The sequence below is a fragment of the Poeciliopsis prolifica genome, unplaced genomic scaffold (assembly GCF_027474105.1).
Source record: "Poeciliopsis prolifica strain line A6 unplaced genomic scaffold, Auburn_PproV2 SCAFFOLD042, whole genome shotgun sequence".
NCBI classification, from domain to species: Eukaryota; Metazoa; Chordata; class Actinopteri; order Cyprinodontiformes; family Poeciliidae; genus Poeciliopsis; species Poeciliopsis prolifica.
This window is the reverse complement of record NW_026562417.1, coordinates 2,982,570-3,009,579: the sequence shown is the minus strand read 5'-3', so window position 1 is coordinate 3,009,579 and position 27,010 is coordinate 2,982,570. Positions and strand designations below refer to the sequence as shown.

Genomic DNA, 27,010 nt, shown 5'->3' with positions numbered 1-27,010 from the left:
GATTGTGGCATTTTTAGGAATCTTTTCATTGTAGATTTATAAACTAGTGTGATCTAAATCACAGAAAACAGGCAGTTTTCTGCAACACTAGTTTGCACAAATGTCGCTCTTATTTGTCAAATTTGCATGGGAACACGCAGATAAGCCAGTCGCAGCGATTCACTGAACTCAGCTGAACAGAAGGGGTTGAAATTTGAGCTCGAAATTGACCAATAGCACCTTAAACAAATTTCAAACAGGATGGTACTTGTTTCTGGGGGTTCACTCCCAGTGTGTAAACAAGCCAAACAGAAAAGCTGTGGTTATGTAACCCTGCACAGTGATGAAACAAATGCACAAAGAAAACTTTCTGATCCATCCAGCCATCCATTTTCTAACACCCAATAGGGGCACCCCTCCCTTGCCCCTGTTGGGGTCGGAAGGGGTGCTGGTGCCTAACGTTTTGAGCGAGAGGCAGGGTTCCCCCTGGACAGGTCACTAGTCTGTCGCAGGGCAACTTTCAGAGTCAGCTGCACCTTAACGTCCAGCGGCACGGAGGAGATATATATTGTGCAATGTTCCTGCTTTGGCCACATCTGTGTTTTTCTGTGCTTAAATCTCTTGCCTTTTAAACAGCGTAGGAGGATAGGTTGTGTTATTGTCCAGTCCAACAGCTGTCTGCTGAATTTAGCACAGAAAACAAAGTACTCATGTCCAAGGGAGGGAACCCAGCCCCAAACGAAGACCTCTCACCTAATGGATGTTTGTTCAGATGGACGTTATTTTGACCAAACTGTCTGTGGATATATGTCTGTTCCACAACACATACATAAGACAGACCAACGTCGGCTGCAGTTTGGCTAAGAAGTCAATTAAAGTTCATATTTTTCATCCAGAGGTCAATTACAGTTGGAACAAGATGGAAAAATACTGATTCATCTGATTTTATTCTGGCTCAGCAAACCTCCCTCTAGCATCTATGGCTGAACATAGAATTGAAACAGATTCATTTATTGAATGTTTTAACTCCTGACATACAAGGATACATATTTGCAACCTTATTTTTATAACACAAACAAAGGGAGTACAGGGATGCTAACCCCGAACCCTAATCATCCAGAAGAGAGTGGCGAGAGTTGGTTAGCCATTCTAGCTAACAGAATGTTTTATCTGCAAAAATTGTTCCGATATAACTTTTTCACTTCCAGTATCAATACTGCAGCTTTGAGTATCGGCGGACATTGATATCGACCCAATACGATATCAGCACGAATCATACATATTTTTATTACTTAAAACTTCTTACTATTTTCAGGGTATACACTTATATAGCAGTTGCCAACATGGCCAACGTTCAGACATTATAAATTGTGCAGATTCATTCCTGACTAGACATTAAAAAAAAACATTTTTTGTTACATTTTGAAAGATTGTTTTGGTTTTATTTAATGAAATTTGAGTCATGTTCATCTGAAACATTCCCTGTCTATACGACCGGTCAGCACATTTCTGTGATGCTTTTTGTAGATTTATCCAAAAAATGGCTACCCATTCTCAAATGTGCTCCATCAGCCCAAATGTTAATCTTCAGATAGATGGATGAAAAATGCCACTGGGATTTGGTGCAACAACTACATTGACACAACGGTCTACCTTTGTTATCTGTAACACCAATCCTGCCATCGTAGAACACGAACGTCTTTTGGGCGATGAAAACCAAGAACCTGATAGGTTGATTTCACAAACACTGTAGGCAGACTTGATTTAATCTATGATCTGCTTACATAGCTACATACCATAAAGTTGGAGCTTTCTAGGAGCAGGTATTGCAATCACATCAGCTTCCACTGTTCTCTTCTGAGGGACCCCTTGTTTTAACCCCCCCAAATGGGTATGATGGCGATTTTCCCAATTTTTGACTTTGTTCATTACCGGTAAATGTTTTTGTTGAAACATTTTTGCTAGGTTTTCCCAACCACCGGGCACTGCTTTATGAATCATCCACACCCGCCGTTGTGCCCCTCATACCGGAGGTAGGACACAATGCAACAAAGCCCCGCATAATTTCCCGATTCTTCCGCTTCTCCACTCCAACTATTAATTTCTAAGCCTCGTTATGTAAGTCATTATGCAACGGGTTTTCGTTGTGTTATTTCAGGCCCCCTATTGGTTAGTGGTTCCGGGTGAAGGTTTTTGGCGGTTGAAGCTGATGTTGACATTCACATGCTCCAGGATCTGGCCCCGTTGAACCCACCCGACTGGGTCGACAGAGACCTTTGTGACCCAACACGTGTCCCAAAAAGTTTAGACCAAACAGGGAACACGTGCAGACTGTAACTGAAAGGCCATTTGGTGGGGTATATCTTTAGTCTGTTTTCTCATTGTTTGTTTAATCCGTGTTAAGCAGCTGTGGTCGGATGTCACCATGACTCCCGTGTAAAACAGATTTGGGGAAATAAAAGCCAAGTTTTCCTCGCTGATTAGGAAACTTTAAGTCTAATATCATTGGGAATACTTTCATTTTGAAACGTTTACTCTCATAAGCTTCTCAGTATCACCGAAGTTTTCCAAAAACATTGTGGCGAAAGCATTAAATCTTGTTGTTACATGTGACTTGGTCTGGTGTTTGGCCAGAGGCGTATCATAGTTCTCAAACTCTTAAGAATTGTTTATCTTGACAAAACCCCAATAAATGACTACGCCTCACCTGATACAGGCCGATGAGTTTGTTCACACCGAGTGCTTATGTCGAACTGGATTTCTTTTGTTCTTTGAAGAAGTTTCATCTCCCATCCAAAAGGCTTGTTCAGTTCAAGAACATAAGGTTTTTGACTTTTACATGAAGGCCCGTTTAAATACCAAAATATTTGAAGCCCCCTAAAAATTGGAACCCTGGGCATGAACCACGGTTTTTTGGCTGTCCATAGAGTCAAAATGGATTTCATCTTTGGAAATAAACCCTGGCCTCCTTTTCCAGCTGGTAATTAATGATGTGATGCTTTTATTTTTTCCCTCTCCTTAAGAGGCCATTTCAGCTGGCTGAAAGGCCAGTGTCATATATCAAAAATCTTGGTAGGCTGAACTTGTTTGTTTACTTCACATGCAAACTTAGCAACTGTTGTGAGGTTGTAACTTCTTACCTCACCTGCAATTCAATGCCTTCTATTTCTGGTTTTACTATTGAATTATATTTACATACACCCTATATTTCTTAAACACCCTTCCTTGCATTCTAACATCACACCTAAGACTATACTTAATGAAGGCTGCGGTCAGTATCCATAGCATGACGTCTAAATTAAACCATTCCCATAAAAACATTATTGCTACCTGGCAGGGCTAGCATGGTGCAGGGCAAGCCTCTGACTCGCAAGCTAACAGGCCGCTTTCAACACCAGGAATATCCATCAGCTATATTTGTCACCATGTGACTGACAAAAATGATCTCTTGTTACCGTCATTTATTGCGTGAACTAACCGGTCTTACAGTATGGCAGGCCATTTTTCAGACAAAACTGGTTTCATTCCAGCTACCTAAGTGAGCTTTGACTAGATACGACTGGATTCGAACTGTCCCGAATGGAAATCTAAGATGCATGAATTCAAGATGTCTTTGATTACATTTTGACGATTACAGATTGCCTTTCAAGATATCTCAAATTAAACCATGACTAGTCAGTAATTCAGTAATTTCAAGATTCAAGATATCTGAAATACAAATTCTATCTATTTTTTTATTCAAGATAACTCTGATTTATTTAGATATCTGAAAATAAATTTTGACTTGTCAAAGCTAGACTTCTAGATATCTCTAAGTTAGTTATGCGTAGCCATTATTCGTTTTCAAGATATGTAGAATTAAATTTCCGCTAGTTGAATCTTATATCTCCCATCTAAAAATATATTTAAGATATCATTGTATCATTTAAGATTTAATAGAATTATATTTAAAAAAGTTAGATTTCTTAAACGTACTTGAAGATTAGGCATAATGTAATTATGAAATATATGTTTCAGGTAGTCAGTAGTCATAAGATATATGCTTAACGTGTATTTTGTCAAGTTAAAATATAGTTAGTATGGCAGCAGTGTTGTAGTAAAGGTTACTTAACACAAGAGCCAGTTCTTAAACCGGTCATGAGCACGGAAACACCATGTAGGATTGTCCAACCAGGGCTTTATCAACTCCTTGATACATAAGGGCTTTCCCTTATGTATCCCTTAGTGGAATGCAATTGTTCAACTGAGCTAAAAATAGGAGTTTGTGCTGGTTGGCCTGCATGGACACAAAGAGGCACGATAAGCTCTTAGAAGAAAGTTCTAGATCTTAAAACATCAATCACTATAATTTTCTTCCTAAGAGAAGAGAAGTTTCGTTTGGGTGTATATATGATGGATCTATAGTTGTTTAAATGGTCATCAAATCCTGTCCTTCACCAGATGCTGAACCAAAGTAAAGGCAGACGTTTATGTAAGACAAGAACTCCCAAACTAATCTGTTGATGTTTCAGTTGGAGGCAGCATGACTCATTAAATTAAATGATATGTGATATGCCATTCTAATTAGGTAGGTACTGTGTAGGTCACAAACAATCATAGTACAAGTGTCCTTGATGTCCTAATTCAAACCTCACTCAACAGAACCTGTGTCCTGTAAAGTATTCCACATCTTGGCATGTTTTTCCCGCTGTGTCATGGCGGGAAGCTCTCCCTTGTGAAAAGTGTTTTCATAAACAGAGATTTGTCTCATGGAACGTCATGCGCCACTTGTTTTCACAAATTGAGTTGCGGTAATTGTACAAACAGAGCTGCGGCTCAGGAGAATTGGATGCCATGCTGTCATACAGGAAAGCAGCTGGGTGGCAGTCCAGAGCCCTGTACTTTTCCATCAGGCAGCTGAACAAATGGCAGGAGCTTCTGGAACTTTTCTCAACAGTCATTCCTTATCAAAGGAGGAATCAGCATCAACACCACTCAGCTACAAACACATAAACACACCTTGAATTTCATTCCAGGGGGATGGACAGATGCAACTTTCTAAAGATGTACATGCTGCTCAGCAAAGGAAAAACTGTAGGAATTTGACTGACTACTTTGACAGACAAAATGTGGGTGTTGCATGAGGAAGGACAACATAAGGGTTCAAGGATATATCTCTGGTATATATGCCTGATATACCTACTGGTATCTCTCAGTGTGACTTCTATATGTCTGAGCCTCATGCACCTTCACCCAGTCATGAAGAGGGGTAAGTATGTGTATATGTTGTGGAGGGTTGACTGCACACACAACAATGACAGTGCGATTTATGACATGTGCAGATGCCTTTACCACATCTGCACATGGAGCAGTATCATTCAGTTCACTGGCTGTCATGCTAATGCTTTGAATAAGTCAATAGGGGATTAGTTACTGACTTTCCTTAGATCATAATCACACAAATAAGAGTTCATTGTACACATATAAAACGATTGGCGGATTCAGTTGAGTTGCTTTTCACAACCAATGTTTGTTCCTTTTAATAAATCTTTAAAAATATTCTTTCTGGAACACCATGTTAAACCCTAAATAGCACTATTATCAGTTTTAACAGACATTTTCTCTGAGGAAACGTTGATGTGACGCGTTAAGATCCAACACATTCCAAACTATGGATAAAATGGCAGATCTAATGTTTTGAAACTTTGCTATATTGCTAGCTGTAGGAATGCCTGGTAATGGGAAATTGCCAAGAGTCTTCGCTCAACTGCCTTCAAATGCTTGAGTAGTGTCCCATAATCTATTGGGTGTGGCACAATATCCGCCTACCCTCAACAGTTTGCAACAACTTCAACTGTTCTGGACTCAAGAGTGTGTTTACGAGAGTTTTTGACTCACAGCTTCTCCCAAAAATTTTCTCTTGGGTCGAGGTCAAGATTCTGTGCAGGCTTCCAACCCATCTTGCTTGGTTGGTTGACCCAACCCACATGGCCATATCTTTCTTGGCCTTTCCTTGTGCACTGAAGCACGAAGCAAAGTCCTGTTGGAACAGGAAGGGATAATTCCCAAACTTCTCCCATAAAGACAGGAGCATGAATTTGTCCAAAATATCTTGAGCAGAGCCAGATGCTTGTGAAACAGCCACCACACCACAATCCCCTCTACACTGTGTTGTTTCAATGGCTTTTCTAGACAAAGAGGAGAGTTTATATTTATAATAAGAAAAAAAATGTAAAACGTCAAAGGGTGTGCATATATTTGCAAGGGACTCTAGAGCTGTCAAGGAATGCCTCTGTAGTATTTAAACTCGTGATAGCATAATGACATACATAATAATCTCTCTCCTTCTGACTCGTACACCAAAAATGCTCCTGGGTGGAACTCAGGAAATGCTTCCATCTCAGCCACCGTATCACATCTGTCACCATGTGCTGACAGGACCACCTGAGATGGACAGCTGTTTTCTGTACAGTAAGCCATCTGATAAAGATCAGAACATAAACATGTATCACAGGTTCACAGATCTTTACCGGCGGAACGTAGCCCTTTGGTTAAACTCTCCTGTTTCTGAAACTGAGCTTTGACCCAGAAGCAGAAACATACACATTTAGTGCAAAACAATATCATCTCAGTTTGTCCTAACAAGACAAAATGTGAATTTAAAAATATGTCATGAAAGATATTCAGATAATGAGCACTTAGTGAATTGTCATTTACAGGGCCGCAAGAAGTACAACTATCTCATTCGTCCACAGGAGGGCACTGTTTCCTCAATAATATCTGAAGATCAGCCCTGTGTCTTTAAATACAAGAAAGCAACAAGTATGTATGCAGACCAAAAAGAGACCATAACATTTCTCCAGAGCTGTAAGTTTGCAGTCACCCAGGACACAGACTCTCCACCCTGCTGCCCTCCGGGGGGCGCTACAGGAGCCTCCAGACTAAGACCACCAGGTACCAGTACAGTTTATTCCCCACAGCTCTCTCCCTCCTGAACTCGGCCTCCAGACATCTACGACACCAACTGCACTGCTGTATCCTCATATACACAACAACACATGGACTGAAACTTACCTGCACTTTTATCTGTCAGAGTCTGCAACTTATATATTCAGAAAGAACAACTGAAAGGTGTAGCTGCAGGAAGGAACGACAGACTATTTCATTTTTGTATAATTTTATTTTATTTTTTATGAATTACTGGACGGTATTTTACAAGGTGAGCTGCTACCGAAATAATTCTAACTCTGGCAGCAGCTGATGTTCATCTAATTATACCTCTGGGGGTTTTACAAGCACACATATTTTGTCCCACTGCCTTTTTTAAGCTGTGTCAAAACTGACCTGTGTTGAAGCTGAAACATCTGCAGTCATGAAACACAGGCCTAGCCAAAGCAGTTCATGGCCATGAACCATAAAACAAACAAACAAAAAATTGCAATGAAGTAATAAAAGAAAAGATCAAGAGAAAAGAGAAAAGGACAACCTGAAGCAAACTTTAATTGGCCCATTTTGACCACAAATGGACCTTATCTGTTAAACACAAGAAACACCCGCGGTCATCTTCACCGTGTGCTCAGAGGCAGGAATTGAAAGACGTCATTGTGAAGCCAAAGAATGCCTCGCCATGAATCGGCGTACTTCAATTGGCAGGCACAGCAGGGTGTGTGTGAAAGTGTTGACACACACACTTTGTCAACCTTTGAAAAAAAAAGAAGAAGAAAAAATAAAGGAGCAATTTCTCTTTCAGCAACAAAACAGACCCAGACACAAAAAAGCTTTCACCAGTGACACAAAGTGAAGGTTTTTTGTTGTTTTTTTTTCCCCTTTAAAACTGTCATTGGTGGGAGTGAGAAAAAAAAAAATCACCAGGATTTTACCAGCTGAAAGGGAGACAGGAGGAAAATGCCTCCCACAGCAGCAGCAGGTCTGAAGGTCAGTAAAAGCGAAAAGAAAAGCTTTCATTGTGTCAAGATTCAAAAGCAACATTTGATCATACTCAGTGTCCAATCCGCGCAGTGACAAAAATCCTGTTTCAGCTGCATTTAGATGCTTTGTCACGTTACGCAACGTTCGCCTGCCAGCAGGACAGCAAACACTCAGCCAGCACTACAACGAGATGCTTTAGACCAAACCCGTTCTTGTTTATGAATGGCATAGTCAAAGCCCAGAGAAAAAATGTCAATAAGATTCTGTGGACAGAAGCTCTCTGTCCAATTTAACTCAAAGTAAGTTACTTTGTAAGTAATTGGCGTATAGACGCTCAAAGAGTTGCAGAGGAAAAAAACAATCGTTTTCATGTCAAGAATGTTTATTGATTGAATGTGAAGCATTGATCAGATTAAAATCAGTCACTGGTGTGTATTAGAGTTGTGTTTTTTTGTCTAAATCAGAGGTGCAGAAAAACAAAAAACATTATGATCCACCCTCCACAGTTATAAACGACTTTACATCTGCTATTGTTTGCAGATGTAAAGGAATTAAATATGAAAAAAGAAATCATGGGTTGAAATTACTTAAAAGCAGTTTTTTATGTCCGAAGGATGCAGAAAGGTTCTGTGTCAATTTTAAAAGGCAGCACATTACCTCACATTACCTTAACATAACTGAGAGGAGACGGTTTGGGACCTGTGGTGGTCTCAGCACCAGTGTTTCCAGTTCAACACTGGAGCGTTTGGAGAATGAGCTCATAGACAGCAGAGATAGTCCGCAGTCACAGCAGCCGAGAGTGGAAACACGTTGAGCGTTTAGAACGGAAACGTTCTCCTGCCAAGTGGAACGTTTCTCTTTCAAGTTCTGCTAAAAAGGTCTGCGTACCTCTGCACGTCCAGCAGCACGTGGTGCGTTGATGGCTTCCATCTTCGGCTGGTGAGTTGACCCTCGGGGTGGAATCTCTGTTCGTGTCCACGCTTCCTGAGGTGGACTAGGGCTGAGAGGAGGGGGGACACTCTGTGTCTATCGATGGGATTCATGGAGTCTGTGTGGAATAAAAGCAGAGATCTGAGACAATCCAGACTACGTTTGGTGGGAATGAAAACTACTTCCATCAATATTCTAATCATAGACAATGTGGACGCCGTGTTTGATGCGAGCGACGTTTCTCGCCATTCAAAAACTCTCGAAAAGTGTTCAAGTCAAGTCAGTTGCTTCCACATTGGTTTTCTGTTGCTTTCTTGCACGTCCAACTCTCCCATACTTTGTGTTCACACACAGACACAGGTGGAGCAGCTGAAGCCTTTCCTACATCTCCCACAATGCTGAGCATGATCTTTCTGTCCTCGGAATTAGAATCCTAAGTGAAGAACCGGACAAAGGCTAGTCTTTATTCTATGTTGCATGACTTTGAGTTTTTGATGTAAAACACTTTGAAATGCCTTGTTGCTGAAATGTGCTATACAAATAAAATTTGTTTGATTGAATGCTGTGTGGTTCTGCATATATACATGTCTAATTTTCAAAACAAAAACAGACGTAGTTATGAATTTAACCACCAGCTGAGACAGAGGTGCTGCAGATGTAAGTGGATGCTGATTTGCATCTGGATGAAGAACTGGATGCAGTGTGTTCCTGTGTTGGGTTGTGCTAATGCTGTTCAGGAAACAAATAGCACAAAGCGTTAGCCCCCTCAGTACTATGCACTGAAGCCCACCTCACCGAGCGATCCTGCGGAGGAGACTGACGCTGTGGAGAATCCACGCAGACCTTTCCCTTTGATGGCTGGCGCTACGGAGACGTTCAGTTTGTCACCATGTCCCCTGTGGGCCGCTCGTAATTACCGCAGCCTCGTGATGGGCCTGGAGTCGGGGGGGCCGGCTTTTAAGCCGTCGTTCTCGTTTCGCTTCTCAGATAATGGAATTGACTCGCTTTCGGAGGTGGGAATTTTATTGATCTTGTCCTCCTTTCATTTTGTCAGCGAGTGCCTCTGCTCGGGTCTGGGAGATTAAATAAGAAATGAAACCAAAACAAAAACAGTTGATGCCTGTTAAGAGTTGATATAGAGGTGTTCTGTGTTGCGCTCAAGAAAAAAAAAAAAAAAAAGAGAGAGGAGACTTTAAAACATGCACTTAATTTGTTACATGTAATCAAATTAAGTTTAACGTGAAAACTTAATGTATGTACTTGTAAACAGTGAAGTATTATTTTGAATAAAACAAAACGAGAGGAAATACTGAGAAAAAATTTTTTATTTTGTTTTTTACAAAACTGTAGCTGGTATGTTTGATGACCCTAAAGGAAAGCTTTCATTTGGTGCAAAAAACCCCCAAACCCTCAAATACTCAGATAAGTGAAGCAGCTGCCTACAACAACATGGTTTATCCTTTACGGCGCTCCACGGATCAACATTATTTCAGGAAACACGAGGATTACATAAACTGCACCCACAGCTTAGTGCCATCTGAAATATTCTGCCCCAATGAGCAAATCCTAAAAATGCTGCTCCTAGGTTGGCGCCACAAAACAACGCCAAAGGGTGTAACTGCAGCTGACTGTTCACTTCCTTCCACGACTCGGCGCGCCTGGTGTGTTTTATAGACTTCTTCACGGTAGGGTGAAGCCAAACAGCGATTCGCACTGCACCCTGTGGCCGGGAGATGACAAAGATGCCCTCAAAGTCACAGATGCTTAATTACAGGGATGTTATCGTTAATGAACCGAATCGTCCTTGCGAAGGGCTCGATTAGAGGCGACGGGGTTATTATCTCAGGACACGCTCAGAAATCCCAGCAGACTTTATGATACTCTGGTTTCCAATTACATTTGAATGCTTCGAACACAGAGGATCAGGCTGCTTATGGCAGAGTGTGGCACTCTGAGGCCATTTCATGGGTTATAGCTCAACCATGATGAAGGTTTTTTTGGGGGGGTGTCAAAAGTGAGCGAAGAGACACAGCAGGCTGTGCAAGAGGGGCTGGCAATCTGCTGCCCAGTCCTAACCCAGGCGACCCCCCCACTCCAACACCAAACACAGAGCCACCCACATGCAAGAGTCTGCCCTGGAACAACGCCAACCCCAGTGATGAATTCGTTCAACTCTTCCCAAATCGTTTTATGCTATAACCCCACAAACAGCATTCGCTTCTGTTCAAGGCCCCAGATAGCAAACCCACAAACAAAATATGAAAGAAGCCATTGACTTTTTCAATGTTTTTGTCCCATTTTTTTCTTCACTATTTAACAATCATTCGCTTAATAAGAGGACGATTCCTTCAGTCTTTTTCCTGTCAGGCATGTGTCCACTGCTAATGCTTGACGAACTTGAGAGGCAGCCAATCAGCAAGACGAGGATCACGAGTAACGTTTCAGTTTCCACTAACATTTTCTAATATGAGCCAATCACAAACAGATTAGGTTATACGATTAAAACATTTCAATTCAGTCAATTTCTTTTTTAAATTTTGCATTGCCCTCCACCCTCATCTTCTCAGAGGAGCTCCCAGCACAAATATACAGAAATATACGCCACTCAGTCAGGAACAGCCAATCAGAGCCAGGAGGAGGGTCTTAGCGCTGCCGCAGCCAATCACTACTGTGCTCACTGAACGACAGCCTGTTTCGCCACAAGTTAGCCGGATACAAACGCTAAGGCGAGTTAGCATAACAACAATCGGAGCGCATGAGGTTTTGTTCGATATACGTGCAATTTTTTTTAAATTATTAATACAGAAACCATACACACTTTTGTAAGAGTTAATGAAATTATTGACACACCTGAATTATTTGGATACTTAATACGGACATGGCAAATATTCCCTCCACGTGCTCAGCTTTGTGACGCTGATGTTGCTCCGCCCTCACCTTCTTCCTCTCCTCCTCCTCCTCTTCTTCCTCCTCTCTCGGGTCTCCAGTTGCTGTGTGAGCTCCGTGTTTACTCTCAGGACAGGACCGCCCCTCCCCTCGGCCTCTGCTCCCCCCCTCGCCCCTCCCGCACCGACATGCCGCCCGACACGCAGGTGAGCCGCTTCCCTCTCAGACTCGTCGCGGATCATCTCGAGCGGCTGGAAGCGGCGCGCGGCGCTCCAAGTTCCCTGCACGATCGTAAGGATTCGGGAACCGCCGAGCGTCGGAGCAGGAGGGCGGGCTGGAAAAGGCGACAGTGTGGACGGGAAGGTGAAATGTTTTTTTTTTTTTTTTAATGTGACGTTTTTTGGTTTAGGAAGCTGGAAACTGGGGGAGGGAAAAAAAGCTCTTTCATGTCATTTCCCGCAGAGGAATAGAGAGAACAAGAAGGCAGAGGGTTAATTAATCCCAACATAAATTGGATAAAAAAACAAATTATATGAATCAATTACTTGTCTTTTGGGGTAGACTTCCTGCTCTGCCCAGTGCAAAATGTAAAGTTTAGAACAACACAAGGTTAATTATGCACCCATTACACTGTAAAAAGGGTTTCTTTTAAATGTTAGTCATTAAAATCTAATCCAGCTACTTAGTCTGTTGTGATTCAGGTGTGGCCATTTTCTACCAGTGTTTACAGTTTTTGTTCTACCTACACATATTCTCAGTAAAGTTAAACCTGTTGCCTTTTGGCCTCTTTCATCTGTTTGGCATGCCTAATTATAAATGGCGTTTATAGGCTACAGGTTGTATTATCAATAAATCGATCAGCTTCATAAAATACAGAGACCATCACAAGACTGGTAGCTACCAGAGTTGGGGTCTGAGTGAGACTTAAATTTGGTTCATTTAGGCGAATGCTAATGCTAATGTCAAACATGCTAACAAACCGAGCTTTGACTCATACCTCTCGAAGTAGTTATTTTTAAAATTAGGTTGGAACTGAACTGTTTACTTTGTTATGAAACTTATACAATTGCTATTCAAATAGACAGCATTTGATTGGTCTACACCAGTTTAATTAAATCAACTACTCTATTTTGGTAACAGATCTATCTGAAGATTTCCATTAAAATTCACCTGCTTAATATTCAACAAATTTGCTTTTGAAAATTGGTTTGGAATTTGAAATTATATATGTATTTTTTGCTGATAAACCATATTTGATAAACTTGCTTTTAAATGTGTAAAGCAAATGGGACAAGATTGTCCCTATTGGCAACTTAATTGCTGACTGTTTAGTTTATGGCTACTGTAATGCTGTAATATTGCACTCTAAACAAAGTGAAAATAAAACTGCATTATTATTATTATTATTATTATTATTATTATTATTATAAGGTTCTTGAGCTTCAGCGACCTAAGGTTGTGAGGCAGAATCTCAATCAGTAAACCAGTAAATTTGAACTCCGCTTTGTAAATAAGAAAATGTGTGAAACATATAAAGTTTATTATTTTACAAAGCAGTTACTTTTTCACATAGGGCCATTTGTTTTAAATAACTGTCATCTTCATGGTTTCATAATTCGTTATGAAACCATGAAGTAAGGGAATGAAGAATGCATAGGTGGAAAACTGGTGATGTGGATTATAAACATGGATCAGATTACACTTGTTCCAGCAGGTACCACCAGTTGTCAAGTGTTGGTGATGCCAGCCACCATCAGAGCTGCGGGTTAGGCTTTTGTGTATTTTTAGTATCATGTGCCTTATGGCTTACACAGTCCTATCGTGTTTTTGTTATTATGTCTTTTTTTTATTACTACGTCCTGCATTGAAACAGGACTTAAAGATAGTACTCATTAGATTAAACACAATTACATAACAGGGAGAAGACAATCCCTCTGATTCTTCTGTCTTTTTTTTCCTTGTTTCTCAGGTGTGCAGTGTGTTATCGGAGACTTGTATACTTGACATGTGTTTACCGAGTGAGACGGTAACCTGAGTCCTGTCACAGGGGTGTCCAGTATGCACGCTGTTGCATCACAGCTTTTAGGCAAGACTGATGTTAGAGGCAGCTGTTGCCACCCTGCTGTTGCAGCCATGCTGCTCCTGCTGTGTCTTGGCTTTATTCCCACAGTGGCCCCTTGCCCAAAACACTGCCTTTGTGCCAGTGATATCATTTCCTGCAGTGGGAGCAATCTGTCCGCGTTACCCTTTGGTCTTCCAAGCTATGCCACGAGGCTGGATCTGAGCCACAACGCCCTGAGAACCGTGCAGGTGGACTGGGTTTCCCAACCGTTTCAGCGGCTCACCACGCTGGTTCTCAGCTGGAATGCCATAAGTCAAATCGAGATGAAAGCCTTCACTGCGACACCACGTCTCCTCCTTTTGGACCTTTCATCAAACCAGTTGAGAGTTCTGAACTCATCTGTCTTCAGCGGGCTGACAGAACTTAAAGAGCTGCTCCTGATCGGAAACCAGATTGCCCAAATAATGCCGGGGGCCTTTAGTGATGTCAACAGTCTGCAGAGACTTTACCTCTCCGCAAACAGACTAACATCCTTCCCCCTGAGACTTTTTGAGGACCCTAGAGGACCACGTAACCTGACCTTCCTGGATCTGTCATACAACAGGCTGTCCAAGTTACCTGTCCAGAGCCTGCTGTCTCTTAGCCGCCATGCTGGAATATATTTGCAGGAAAATCCTTTGCTGTGCGACTGTGCATTGATTGCTTTGCTTGAATACTTGCTTTGGAAACAGTATCGCCCACTGGTGGATTTCCAAGTTGGATACCAATGTAGAGGCACTGCAGTTCAAGAGGTTAATTGTACACATCAGGATTTGTCAGACATACACCTGGAGGCACAAAGCTATCGCGTAGAACCTGGCGATTGGCTAAGAGTACCATGTCCTGGATTAGGTCTTCCTGTCCAGCAAGGGTTGATTGTCTTCTGGGTTACCCCAAGAACAGCACTGAATTCCTCAGCAAGTGATCTGAGTTCTCATCTATCGGTTTTTCCCAACGGCACGCTTGAAATCCAAGGAGTGCGAATGGAAGACTCTGGCATATACGAGTGTGTGGTTGCTCGGGGACGCTCCTACGATTCAGGTGAATCTCCAGAAGTCAGGATCATGGTCGGTAACTCAAGTGTCTCCTCCACCACGGGCTTAGCTCGTCGCAGCAGCAGTGAACATTTCAACACGGCGTTCACCACCCTTGCTTCCTGTGTGATCAGCATCATACTGGTCCTGCTCTACCTCTACCTCACTCCCTGCCAATGTCGGGAAAGTCGGGGTGGTGGCTCCAGGGGCTGTGGCGCACGGGCCATCATTCTCTGTTCTGACCCCAGAGAGGTAGAATCAGGACAAAGGCGTGCCAACGGAAAGAGGGTAGCGTTCTTAGAGCCTCAGGCAGAGGACTCGGATATTAGTGTCCCAAAAACACCGGTGATGACATTGGATCACATTTCCACTGAGGGAATTCTCAAAAATGGAAGTAGGACAGTGGGACACACCCTCACAGACCCTGCTCATGAGGTATAGTGAGGGAAAAGCACCTTCTTAACAACATTGTACTGTTGAAAGTCTTATTTTGTGTATTTGAAGTGGAAGAAAAAAAAAACATATGTAAAATGTGAGTTATGTGAAGTAGCTGTTCATTCTGGGTTGGGGAATTTGTCTCAAATGCAGTCCTTTAACAAAGTAGAATTTAAATTATGTCTATTCTCTGTGTGGTGTCTGTTTTATATTCAGAGTTCATATGGAAATGTCCCAGTTATCTCTGAGAATTGTTCATGCATGGATCACAGAGATCATAGAAACGTGGGAGGGCTCTTTAAATTGGGCCAGTAGGGATATTTTCACACCTGACTGATGAGTGGAGTTGGAGGACTTTATCTGTCTAGCATGTGTTCTGGATAAAATTATAGTTTGTCCTTTTTTGTTAACTTTGTTTTTGATAACTTTGTTGTCTCATAAAACTTGTCATTTTAAAATATTCCTTTTTGGTTCAGCTGTAAATGTATAAATGTTTCAAATCATCAGTCAAATTTTAATATTAAACACATCCCATAAATTAACACATACTGTAGTTTTGAAATGGCCATTATTTAAATAAAAATCTATCGGAACCAGCCAGACCACAACCCTAAAGGTGAAAAAATAAATATCCCCTTTACCTAATAACTGTTGTTATTAGGCAATCAATAATTTGCATTAATCTGAAATGAGTCTTTTACAAATAAACATTGAATTGTTTTATTCTGCCATATTGGAAGGTTCTTGAGCGACCTAAGGTTGTGATGCAGAATCTCAATCAGTAAACCAGTAAATTTGAACTCCGCTTTGTAAATAAGAAAATGTGTTAAACATATAAAGTTTATTATTTTACAAAGCATGCAGTTACTTTTTCACATAGGGCCATTTGTTTTAAATAACTGTCATCTTTTAATAAAACGAACTCATCTGTGGGAAACTGACTTTGCATGCAACAAAATGATCTTTGATATTGGAATTAGCTTGATGATCTGAAACACTCTTGGGTGGCGAAAAAAGCAAAGACTGAAATGGGCAAATATTTTTCCACAGCACTGTTTTTACATGCAGTTGTTTTAACTGGAAACCTCATCTGTTATGCTTTTTATTAGCTCTTTCCATTTAACTAAACTGGAATTCAGCATGGGCTCAGAATTACATACAAGATATGTGTATTATTTTCACATAAAAGTGGGCCCAGTGACTCTCAAATGACAAGGTCAGTGAAAATTGCTGCTTGCAAATTTTCATAGTAATGTGGGACTGTGGTGCTCGATTTGCAGAGAAACAGACACAACGCTAAAACATGTAGGAGTAATTTTTTGCACATTGGTGTGAATATGATCATGAAGAGTGCCTTTTATGAGAAGCTCAGATTTGGTTTCAGTGAAGTGTAGTTTAGTGGGAACTTGTCCGGAAAAATGATGCAGCTGTGTTTAAACAACAGATGAACGGCTTCCTCACAGACAAAGTCTGTATTTCCACCACTCAACGTTTTCATTGTTCAACTGCAGGGCTTTCCACTGGCCTAGACTGTTGATCACTCTTTGGCTAAGAGTTTTACAAGCCAAATCAATAGATCACATTTCGAACTCACTTGCAAGAAAAACAACAGAAATGCACTTTTGCCCGTACCGTAGAGAAAATGATTATTTGTGAGGAGTTTGAGGAGGCAACACTGAAGGAGCAACAGTGCCAAAGGCAGTAGCTAGGACGTCAAAAGTCACCAGACAGCGTTTGCCACCAATATTTTTGTCTTTAATATTTCTGCTAAACCCCCATTGTTTTCAAGAAACAAGAAACCAGCTTATGAATACCTTTGGAGCCCATCTGGGTATGAAATTTTGTGAAAAACGGGTGGTAAATTGTACTGAGAAGTTTTTGAATGGTACTCTGATTTTTATATAGGTTTGATGAAGGGAAAATCTATGGATGTTGCGCTCTTGTGGTTAGCTAAATTGGTGTTGAGTTATTTTCGGTGTTGAGTCCCAGACTTATGGCCTTTTGTTTTTTGTTTCTTTATCTTGTGTCTTCCTCCTCATTTCACTTCATATAGACGCTAGCATGTTGCGTGACCTCAAAAACTGTTTACATGAACATGTTACAGGAATCCTCATAGCAAAGTCCAAGGCTTTGCTTTGGTGATTTTTAGCAATTGAGCTGGAGTCATTGGGTGATTCTTTACAACACATCCTACCAACATTTAGTTTGTTGATTGGGGATTTTTTGCTTTTAACATTTCATTTATTTACCTACATTGTCTTTGGCAGTCATTGTGCAGTATACTTCCAGTTTCAACATCACCGCTGAAATGATGCATGGAGAAAAAGAAGTGAAGTTAAATTTTTTGTTTTGAAGCTGTCAAAATAACCCAATGTAATTTTAGAAGGCAGGCGTTTAAGATTAGTGATAAAAATCTAAATCTGTGTTTTGTGTCAATACATTAGAGTTTACAGACTGTTTTTATAAGTGTAGAATGTCAACAATTGTAAATGTCATTGATTAGTCCTTAACAACTAACTGACTGTGTCCTGTTTGTACATTAAATGTTGAAGACGTCTCACGCTAGAAATGACACCTTTGACATTACCACGATTTATCAGAACCATTTGACTGAATACTAACAGGACATGTTTAAATCAGTTAAGAGGTACAACAGGGTTTTCTGTTTCCACTGTCCTATGTGCACAACGTATATCTGCTTGCCATTAGTTGCGCTTTCATTGACGATATAATTGTGCAGGATGACATTTCAAAAATAAATTTTCTTAATGGAAACATGGCAATTTCTTGTTTTTTGATAATGTTTTGGTGTCAGACTGAGATGTTTTATGTGTCACACATACACACAAGTCTCATGACCAACAAGCGGATGTTGCCACTGGTGCAACCCACAAAGAAGAGGACGACAGGAAGTGCGAGGAGGACAATAGAGCAACGTGTTTTTTAATGACTTATTACATGAACAAATTTATTCGCGTGTGATTTCAATTACATTTCATATTGAATTGAAACATCATAATTGCAAAACTGCGTTTTTTTGTGGATATTTGTTAAGGAAACTCAGCTATTGACTCCAAGCTTCAGGTTCTTCCAGCAGGGCAATAATCTAGTAATAATGAGTGTTGCAACTCAGATACACGAAAAGTTTTGACAAGGATTCAGAGTAAATGGCACTAAATTATTCCAGGTTTCCTAATATTATGCAGATAGCTTTTACACCAGTTACTAGCCATACTGGGTTATCTAAAAACATGACTTATGAGGATCTCAACCAGAAGAATATAAGCCGAGTTAAGTGTGTTTAAAGAAAGAGTGTATTTAATGTACACTTTGCCAGCATCTCAAGACCTAATAAATTATTTATCCATGAAGTCTATCTTTCAAGTAAGGAGATCTTTTGCTTCCTGCCTGTGATTCAGAAGGCTTCTTCAGTTCTGAACATGTTTGTAAGTAAGAGGCTCATAAGTTCTAGTCAGAACAATTACTCTAATCGGACCATTAAGGGCACTAATGGGACAATTAGGATGTATGAGTCATTGGCCATGGCTTGGATCATTGTTTCAATGCACAATATCATATAATATCAATATGTGTTAAATGACAGTCGGTTTTTTTAAAGTCATATTTGATATTTGTAACATTGTATAACTCAAGGTAACAGTTACTTGATTATGCTACAAAATTGCACTATGTGGCTGGAAAACACATAATATTGCCCCTTTATATATAGGGGGGAATAAACGCACAAGTACGTAACATCACAGGTAAAGTACATAGCTAGCCAGTTGAACACTGTCAACTACACACACTTGATCCCAATTTACATGTACTATTCAAACCTAGCGGGAGATAATATTCCAAGATATTTCCTGTATTTCCTCACGTAGCATGCATCCTTCATTATGCAAATCTTCAGATGCAACTGCAATGCAAGGTGAAATACTTTCCATTTGCAAACGCCATGCTCAAAGGTACTTATCCACTGTGAGTTTTTGGGCAGACCTCCAACCTGCAGAAGATAGAATTTTATAGCTTTGGAGGATAAATCATGATATGAATTCTGTTTACTCTACTCTTCCTTAAAGGGCCATTGAAGTTCAGGTCCAAATATTCGGATGTGTTTTGCAGCTACAGCAGCAAGGCAAACACTTGACAATTTGATCTTTATGGATGTTGCGGAAAATGCATTTGCCTACATCCCGACCACCTTGTCACCCACACGGCTGGACAGATTCCCTTGAAGATCGATCTGTATCTGCTAGGACAGAAGGAGTGTCTGGGCTTGGCCCGGAGGCTTCAGTCAGCCCAGATCACTATCACACAAATCAAAGCGACGTTTGCTTGAATGCCCTAGAGCTCACTGTGACCCACATTTCTCCACCTTTCCTTTGTCTGATCTCCGAACGTGTGGGATCATTTGCAACATATCACCACATCTGCTAATGTGATGATATGCGTTAGTCCATGCTGGCTGACGCTCTCCTAACCAGGGTTTCTTTTTTGTCTTATGGTCAAGAAGAAAGTAGCCAAGGTGACATTTCGTCACAATGAGTGAAAGTAGAATAGAACGTCTGAGTGCTGGAGGTGAGTTGGGTAGTATATCCAAGAACGACACATTTTGTCCTGTCATGTTTGGCTTCTGTGTTTTCCCTCGTGTGTTTTTGGTATTAGTGGGATATAAATCAAAAAGAGCGATTTGGATGAACCTCCCCCACCCCACACAAAAACAAAAAGTCATGTTACATCAGAAGGATTTAATAACGACAAACAACCTTTTAGTTAACAAATCGCCTTTCCAGAAATCCTCTTACAGGCTTCTGCCGATGCTACCACAAAACACTGATCCTTTTACAGCAGCTCTCCAGAGCCTACACTCCCCTGTTGAACGGTTCGCTTTTTGTGATTGAAAAGCATAAGACCATTATAAATCACTTTGGCTCTTGACACCAACATCGCAAAGTTTAAAAACATAAAATAATCAGTTCACATAAATTTATTTATGTTTGTTTAAGCTTTAACTATTAGTCCACTATCTGGCAAAAGTCATCCAAATCTATCGGATTGTGAGGTCATTTCGTGTCCCTGGTAACTGCATAGATTTAGTTCCTCACTTTGAATAGGACATAAATGTCCTCCCCTGCAGTCATCTGTGTTGATTTGGATGCATGAAAAATCAAATCTCATTTCGTCCTCAACCGTCTTGCATGTTTTTCAGTCCAGGCTGGTGACTTTGTGGACATATTCATAACTCTGGCAAAACCTTATTTTTGTCACCGGCACAAGTATTAATTTAACAAGGTGCACCCATATGCATGCCATCTTTTCCATTTTATATTTTCTCCCAAAGATAATGTTTTTTTTTTCTTTTAGGGGACGAATGAAAGTGGAATAAAATGTCTGGAGGGAATTTGTCACAATATGTGGAAAAAGTTTTTTTTTTAAACAATTTATTATGAGCATTTGGTCTACCAATATTTGTAGATGCTAATATTAAAGACAACAAATTTAGTGTTGGAATGTCAGAAAAGAAATTTTGCGAATGCCATGAGCCTCACAGGAAGCAGGTGCTGAAGGTATTCCTTTTCACTTTGTCGTGACATGTAGCTTTTCACAGGTCTGCAGCGTGACCTTCTCAATGTGCTGCTGGTGTCAGTCCTGTATAAAAGCCTGGAACACATTTTTCACTGCTGTTCAGCAGATAAAAATCTATGTTGTTACAGAGAGAGGGGTTTATGGTCCGCTGCTATCAGTTAGGCGACTTATTTTTCATGGACGAGAATGAAAGAAAACAGCAAATCTAAGGAGTTTTGTTTTCATTTTTTTAGGCAGTAAATGGCTAACTTGTTTATATGGAAGTAGATATAAGAAAAAAATGACAACAGCACAAAAACTGATTTCAGTGATTTGTAGGCAGTGTGAAGATACCATGATTCGCTAACCATTAGCTGCTAATGGCTGTGAAGTCTGTCTCTGCTTTGAAGGGCTACTTAACAGTTTGTTGGAAAGTGAAAATACTGAGATTGAATAATTCAATAACGTCTGAAAGTCTTAAAATAAATCTTTACAATGCCTTTCCAGGTCTACTATAGACTCTTGTAGGACACGAAAAGAAAATACATGTGTAGTTTAGTGAATCCAGGATTGTTTCCTACAGATTCTGCAAAACAAGCGTAATTTTAACATTTATTTTAGAACAACAAAAAAAGGGCACTCTTTCCCCCTAGCCTGGTAAAATAAAAATAAAAACATTGCTAAAACTGCAGGGAGATTACAAATCTAAAACAGCGCAAAAAAAAAAAAAAAAAATTGACATTATTGTTCAAAACTTCTCTATTTCTCTGATTGGCTGAGAAGATTTTTTTTTGGAGGAATCCAAGTGAATGGGAGAAAGTCCAGACTATGCTCTGAAGCGAGAATTGAGTCGAGCAAAATTGTAGTAAACATGCAAAATTTGTCTTTTTCAACAGATTACTGTACAATCAGTAATAATAATCCAACAGAGTACTTTGCAACAATGTCAATAATAGCCTCCTATTATCTTTACGACAAAGAGTTTTGTGTTCAGTTAATTACTATTGTCATAATTGTGGTAAGGCCTAATATAATATGCTGTTCAAAGTTATGTATTAATCACAGATCCTATTAAATATGCAGTAATTGCATGTGGAAGCACTACCCAGCACTACAGAATCATTTACTCTATGAGTCTAATGTAAATGCAGTCGATACCTGACTATTCATAATTCACCTGCACAGAATGGAAGTGTGGGCTGGAACTAAAATAGGAACAGTAATGAAAAACAAAAAAAGACAATGGATCCATTTAGCAAATTGTTCCCATTGTTTTAATTAACCTCAAATCATTAGCCTTGGGTTCTTACTCGTGTTGTTAATGGATCTGGACAGCACACTTTAAGGCAGTCCTGTACTGAAAAGAGCTCGAGTTTCTAATGTGCAAACGACTTTTAAGACGCAAATTTCGTCCAAAATCCAAATAACCTGCATATATTGATATTGTTTGGCTCGGATCCAGTCTTTTTTACCGCACATGCTTATTTTGAAGTCGCATTGGCAAAATACAGCAACAAATCGCAACAAAGATATGAATTTAAGGATTCAGCGAAGGAAGGGCAGAAAGGGACGGACAGACGGGGAGATTGGCCATTTGAGAATTGGACGACGGCTCAGCGGAGGGCTGCGTTCTCCGATTTCAAAGGTTCAGACTTTCTTTCTGAGTTCTGTGTTCCCTCAGAAATTAGCGTCTTTCCTCAAGACACAAAATTCACAGAAAGAGAGAAAGAAAAAGGAAAGGAGGTGGAGAAAATGAAGTAAGGGGAAGCAGCTGCCTATTAGTTTCTTTGAGAAGAGAGGTGAGCAGCACCGCTGAGCCGTTTTGAGTCCGTCTCAGAGGGAAGGCGCTGGCAGCACGTTAGCTCTTTTTAATGGCTCCAGTTGAACTAATTTACTACCATCGTCTGCAAATCTGAACGCAAGATGGATAAAATGAAAATCTGGAATGTTAATATCCAGCCAGCAATACTTTTTAATAAAACAGAGGAGGCCAATATCCTAACAGTAGTGAATGATGAATAATGCAGAGACAAATTATTACATGTCCTGTTGGTCCAATGGAGTCAGATTTAATAGACTATAAGAACTACTTTCAGCTCTGATTACTACTTGGTGCTTACTAGCGCTACATTAGTTAGCTTGTATTTGCCTGGCAATATTTAAAGGGCAGTATTATGTATTTCAATAGCAAAATCAAGTAACCACATTACCTTCAACTGTTATAAACATGCTCCATATATATCAAACATGGCTTAAAAATAACTTGACATCGGGATCTAACACTTTGAAATTGGGCCTCTGTCTCTTTAAGAAGCTCCTGCTCTTTTTGAAACTCCGCCTTCAGAAGTAATTACAACATGGCTCCTCTATTAAATTTTTAACGTTTATACCAGTCTTGCTCTGAGAAATATCTTGTATTTCAAAGAACTGAGCTGCCGTGCTCAATGTTAGCTTGATGTGACGGTTTGGGCTCTGGGTTTTGCGGACACGTGGGCGTCTTCGCTTGCAGTCACTGGTCGATCCAAACGGCCCGATCCACGGCCATCCTCATAATGGGACAATCAAAACAGAAAATTGAAGGCAATGCTTGACACACTGCGCAGGCAACAAGACTCCAGCTCACCACGAGTAGAAATCAGCGTGCTTGAACTTGTTCTTGGAAGCTTAGAACGATAAAGTGCTTCAGCCGAAAACAAGAGAGGGCTTAGTGGAGAGAATGGCTGTTTCATCTGGTAAAAAGCCTCGGTTTAAGGTGCACATCAGAGGCAGCGGAGGAGGCAGACATGGGAGGGAACGTGATTCAGAGCGCAGAGACTGATGGCAGCTATTTATTGAAGGGGTGAGTGTTTAGCGCCGTAATATTATGACTGTGGATCCGAGTGAAACTTAACTTTTGTATTAAAGACATGGAGGGGAAAAATAAAAATGTGAAGGACATGCTTTTTTTTTTTTTTAAAGGGAATTTTACAGGTTCGAAAACATTGTGAAGCTTTAATTTCACGTGGGCTTTCAGCTGTAGGCAATGTGAGGTGATTCATTTGGGGTTACATTGTAAATTGTACTGTACCAAGCAGTGAACAAGTTTCTTTTTTTATTAAGTGGGAAAAAAATACTTTTAAACATTTATGCAATAGAAGTGCACAAAAAAAACAGGTTTTATATAATAAAACCTGAAAAATTTGGTTTCTGGATCAAAAATGATTTCAGAAACAGTTGAATGACTTGCAATGTATCCATATGATTAGCATTTTCAAATATGGCTCTATTCTTGGGAACCATTGTTTGAGGGGTCCAACACTAGAAAAATTCTTTATGCCTGATATATATGTCCAACTACTTCTGGTTCTGATTGGTTGTTTCGGAGAGAAAGCATAGGTTATCCATCTCACACTAAACTGTCATGACATAGTGACATTACCAACAAAAATGTAAGAAAATATATATATAATTTTAAAGTTACACACTGCAGTTTTAAAGCAGTTTTTGTTGACTCTACCAAATACAACTTGTGTCCAGTGCTGTCCCTGCTGCTGACCCAGATTCCATAGAAACAGGGTGAAAAGGAGAGAGAGCCTTATCTGTGAAGTAATTTCCTCTGTCTCTGAGGCAGGCGATGACAGCGCTGCCCTTTACGGTCACATCCAATATTTCAGCGTGGAAACAGGCTCGCAGTGCCTGGCCTTCCCCATGTCTTTGAAGGTTTTAATATCGGCGGGATGTGAAGCGTTTACAGCGAGCCGGGACGGCGAAAACACGGAACCCGTCAAGTCCAGCAGAAAACAACAACTGCTTTCAGTTACGTTCAACATGAATGTTTTTCAAAATACCACTTTTCTAGTTTGGATTTTATTTTGGAATTGACATCAAGAATAAATTACGTAAAAAAAAACTGCTACTTTACCCTGCTAATTCTGATGCTAATTTGGCTCAATAATTGTTAGATTACTTTGTATAAAATACATTTTCCTGAACGTCGATCTGTTTTCTTAAATGCAATGGAACACCTTGTAATTTGCCGAGTACCTAATAGAAGATCTTTCAGGGTTTTCTCCCACCAGTTTTGCACTTCTAAAGTCTGACCTTTTTGCTCCTTCCTCTTCACAAAAGAGGTCAAGGTCAGTGAGACTGAATGGAAATCAAATGTGATCAATTTTCAAACTTGCCACAGACACACTGTTACAGTAGCTGATTTTTCTAGCAACACGACGAGCTTAGCGTGGCATAACTGTGTACAACTTCATTTTTAGCGCTGTCATGCTAACTCTGAAGGTCAATTATTGAACCGTTATCGACTACCCGGAAAGAACTTTTCAACTTTCCCCTTTCTACTTCACAAAGAGCTTTTACTTGTGCAGTCGTCTGGGGACGATATTATCATTCAACGTAAGATACATCAACCTGCCAACCGGCTTTTATTAAGCAAATTTATTGCCGAAAAGTCAAACTGCACAATTACATGTGTAGAAGTCACAGGAGTTGAACAGATTAACCAAAGAGACGACAAAATTACTAACCTGAAGTTTTACTCCCAACAGAAAATACAGTCTAACTTTATAAACACAAAATATAAAAGTATACTCCACATAGTAATGGAGAATCTGTTTCCATTGTTTACTTCCAACAGCGACTGTGTAAAGAAGGGACGGAGGAAACGACGCTGAAAGGAAGACAGAGGAGAGAGGAAAAAGATGAATGGAAATGGTGATTGATTTGTCAGCTGCGTTGCCCCAGCAACCGAAACCCAAATCACAGCAGGAGATTTCTGATTCTTTTTTTTTTATCCCCTTCGTTCCCTTCCCCCCCCCCCCTCAGGTGTTTGCAGTGACGATGCAGGATGAGACGTGGGGAGACAAGCTGCAGTCCTAATGCGTAAGGCTGGACAGCAGAAACAACAGAGGTCAGAGACGAGACGTGCGATTCGCTACAGCGTTGATTACTCATCACTTAACATAAGCACATAAGTTTCCATGGGGTAAAAATGTGCCAGTTAAAGTTTGTTTACTCTCCATTACTTTATATTATACAGAATAAATCATAACACTATGTGAAATAAAGCAGAATGAAATAAAGACGTTTTTTTAAAGTCTGAGTCGGGCATTTGTATTCTTGATGAAAGTCCCGATGGAGACATTCTTAGCAGCATGACGTAATCTAATGAAAGCACGTCTTCTATGACTGCTGTATCCTTAGTATTGAAGACAGATCTTTTTGAACCAAGCCGGCGCTTTCAGATCAGATCAGACGAGCACACGCCCCAGTTTCCTTAGGCGGGTTTCTTTAATGAGACAGTAGCTGCGTTTCCATTACAAACATGCCCAAAAACTCGGTCAACATTCCACCAAACGTGGACAAACACGGCAGCTCTGCAGGTGCCTTTTTTACGCGAGATGGGAGTCGAAAAACCTTTACTGCAGTTTTTACTAAATTCTTTAAGTGTTAAAGTGGACTTAGCATCTGTGAAGATATATATTTCTAGAATTTTTTATTTTTTTTAACTGGATTTGGACTTTGACTGGGCCAGTCGAACACATGGCTGAGCCTACCCGGTTTCTCTAGCTTTCCATCAACTCTGACCTGCTTCTTTGTCTCTTTCCTGAAAAAAAAAAAAAAAAATCATTCACACAGCATGATGCTGCCATCACCGTGGTAGTTCTCTTAAGCGTTTCTCTGATTAATTATCTTGCTGACAGGACCTGTCGCCTTTTTTTGCCACACAGCCACTGTTTCGCCATACCTCATTAAGCTACACCAATTCCACATAGTGGGAGCTGCCAAAATGCAGGATGTGAGGAAATGTCAGATATTATCCTCTGGCAGCCTCATGTAACCCCTGAGCGTATGTCAAAGATAATCCTCTTATAGGGGAGAGGAGTTGCACCAATAGAGAAAAAAAAAAAACAGTGTGCCTCTTCTGTCCCCTGCTTTTACTAATGAAAATTGAGGATTTTTTTTTTTTTTTTTTTTTTTGCAGGAGCGCTGCTGCTTCTGCTGAGTAATCCATGTTGGGAAGACAAGCCTCTGATCTCTAATCTATGATTACTTTGACGTTCACAACGATATCCTGTCGGATAAACACGTGCTCGGGAAATAAAACGGGCCCACAGGAATGTCCTCAGGCACGTTGCAGGTCACAATGAGAGTGGTGAGAGAAAAAGCAGCCAGTCAA

General features: G+C 40.4%; 1 protein-coding gene across 4 annotated transcripts; it reads left to right on the top strand.

Moving 5' to 3' along the window:
* The first annotated feature begins 11,673 nt into the window (after window positions 1-11,673).
* Window positions 11,674-25,893, top strand: LOC129376213 (amphoterin-induced protein 2-like). 4 transcript variants are annotated; one of them, XR_008607723.1, is made up of 3 exons: window positions 11,674-12,066; window positions 25,469-25,545; window positions 25,657-25,893. XR_008607723.1 is itself a non-coding variant. In XM_055055749.1 (2 exons), the coding sequence occupies exon 2, from the start codon at window positions 13,762-13,764 to the stop codon at window positions 15,277-15,279; it is 1,518 nt and encodes a 505-aa protein (XP_054911724.1). In that variant the 5' UTR covers window positions 11,674-12,066; window positions 13,673-13,761; the 3' UTR covers window positions 15,280-18,043. The 4 variants fall into 4 exon arrangements, 1 of the variants encoding a protein (XP_054911724.1); XR_008607724.1 differs by lacking the exon at window positions 11,674-12,066 and adding an exon at window positions 19,791-19,857; XR_008607725.1 differs by lacking the exon at window positions 25,469-25,545.
* Window positions 25,894-27,010: the final 1,117 nt, after the last annotated feature.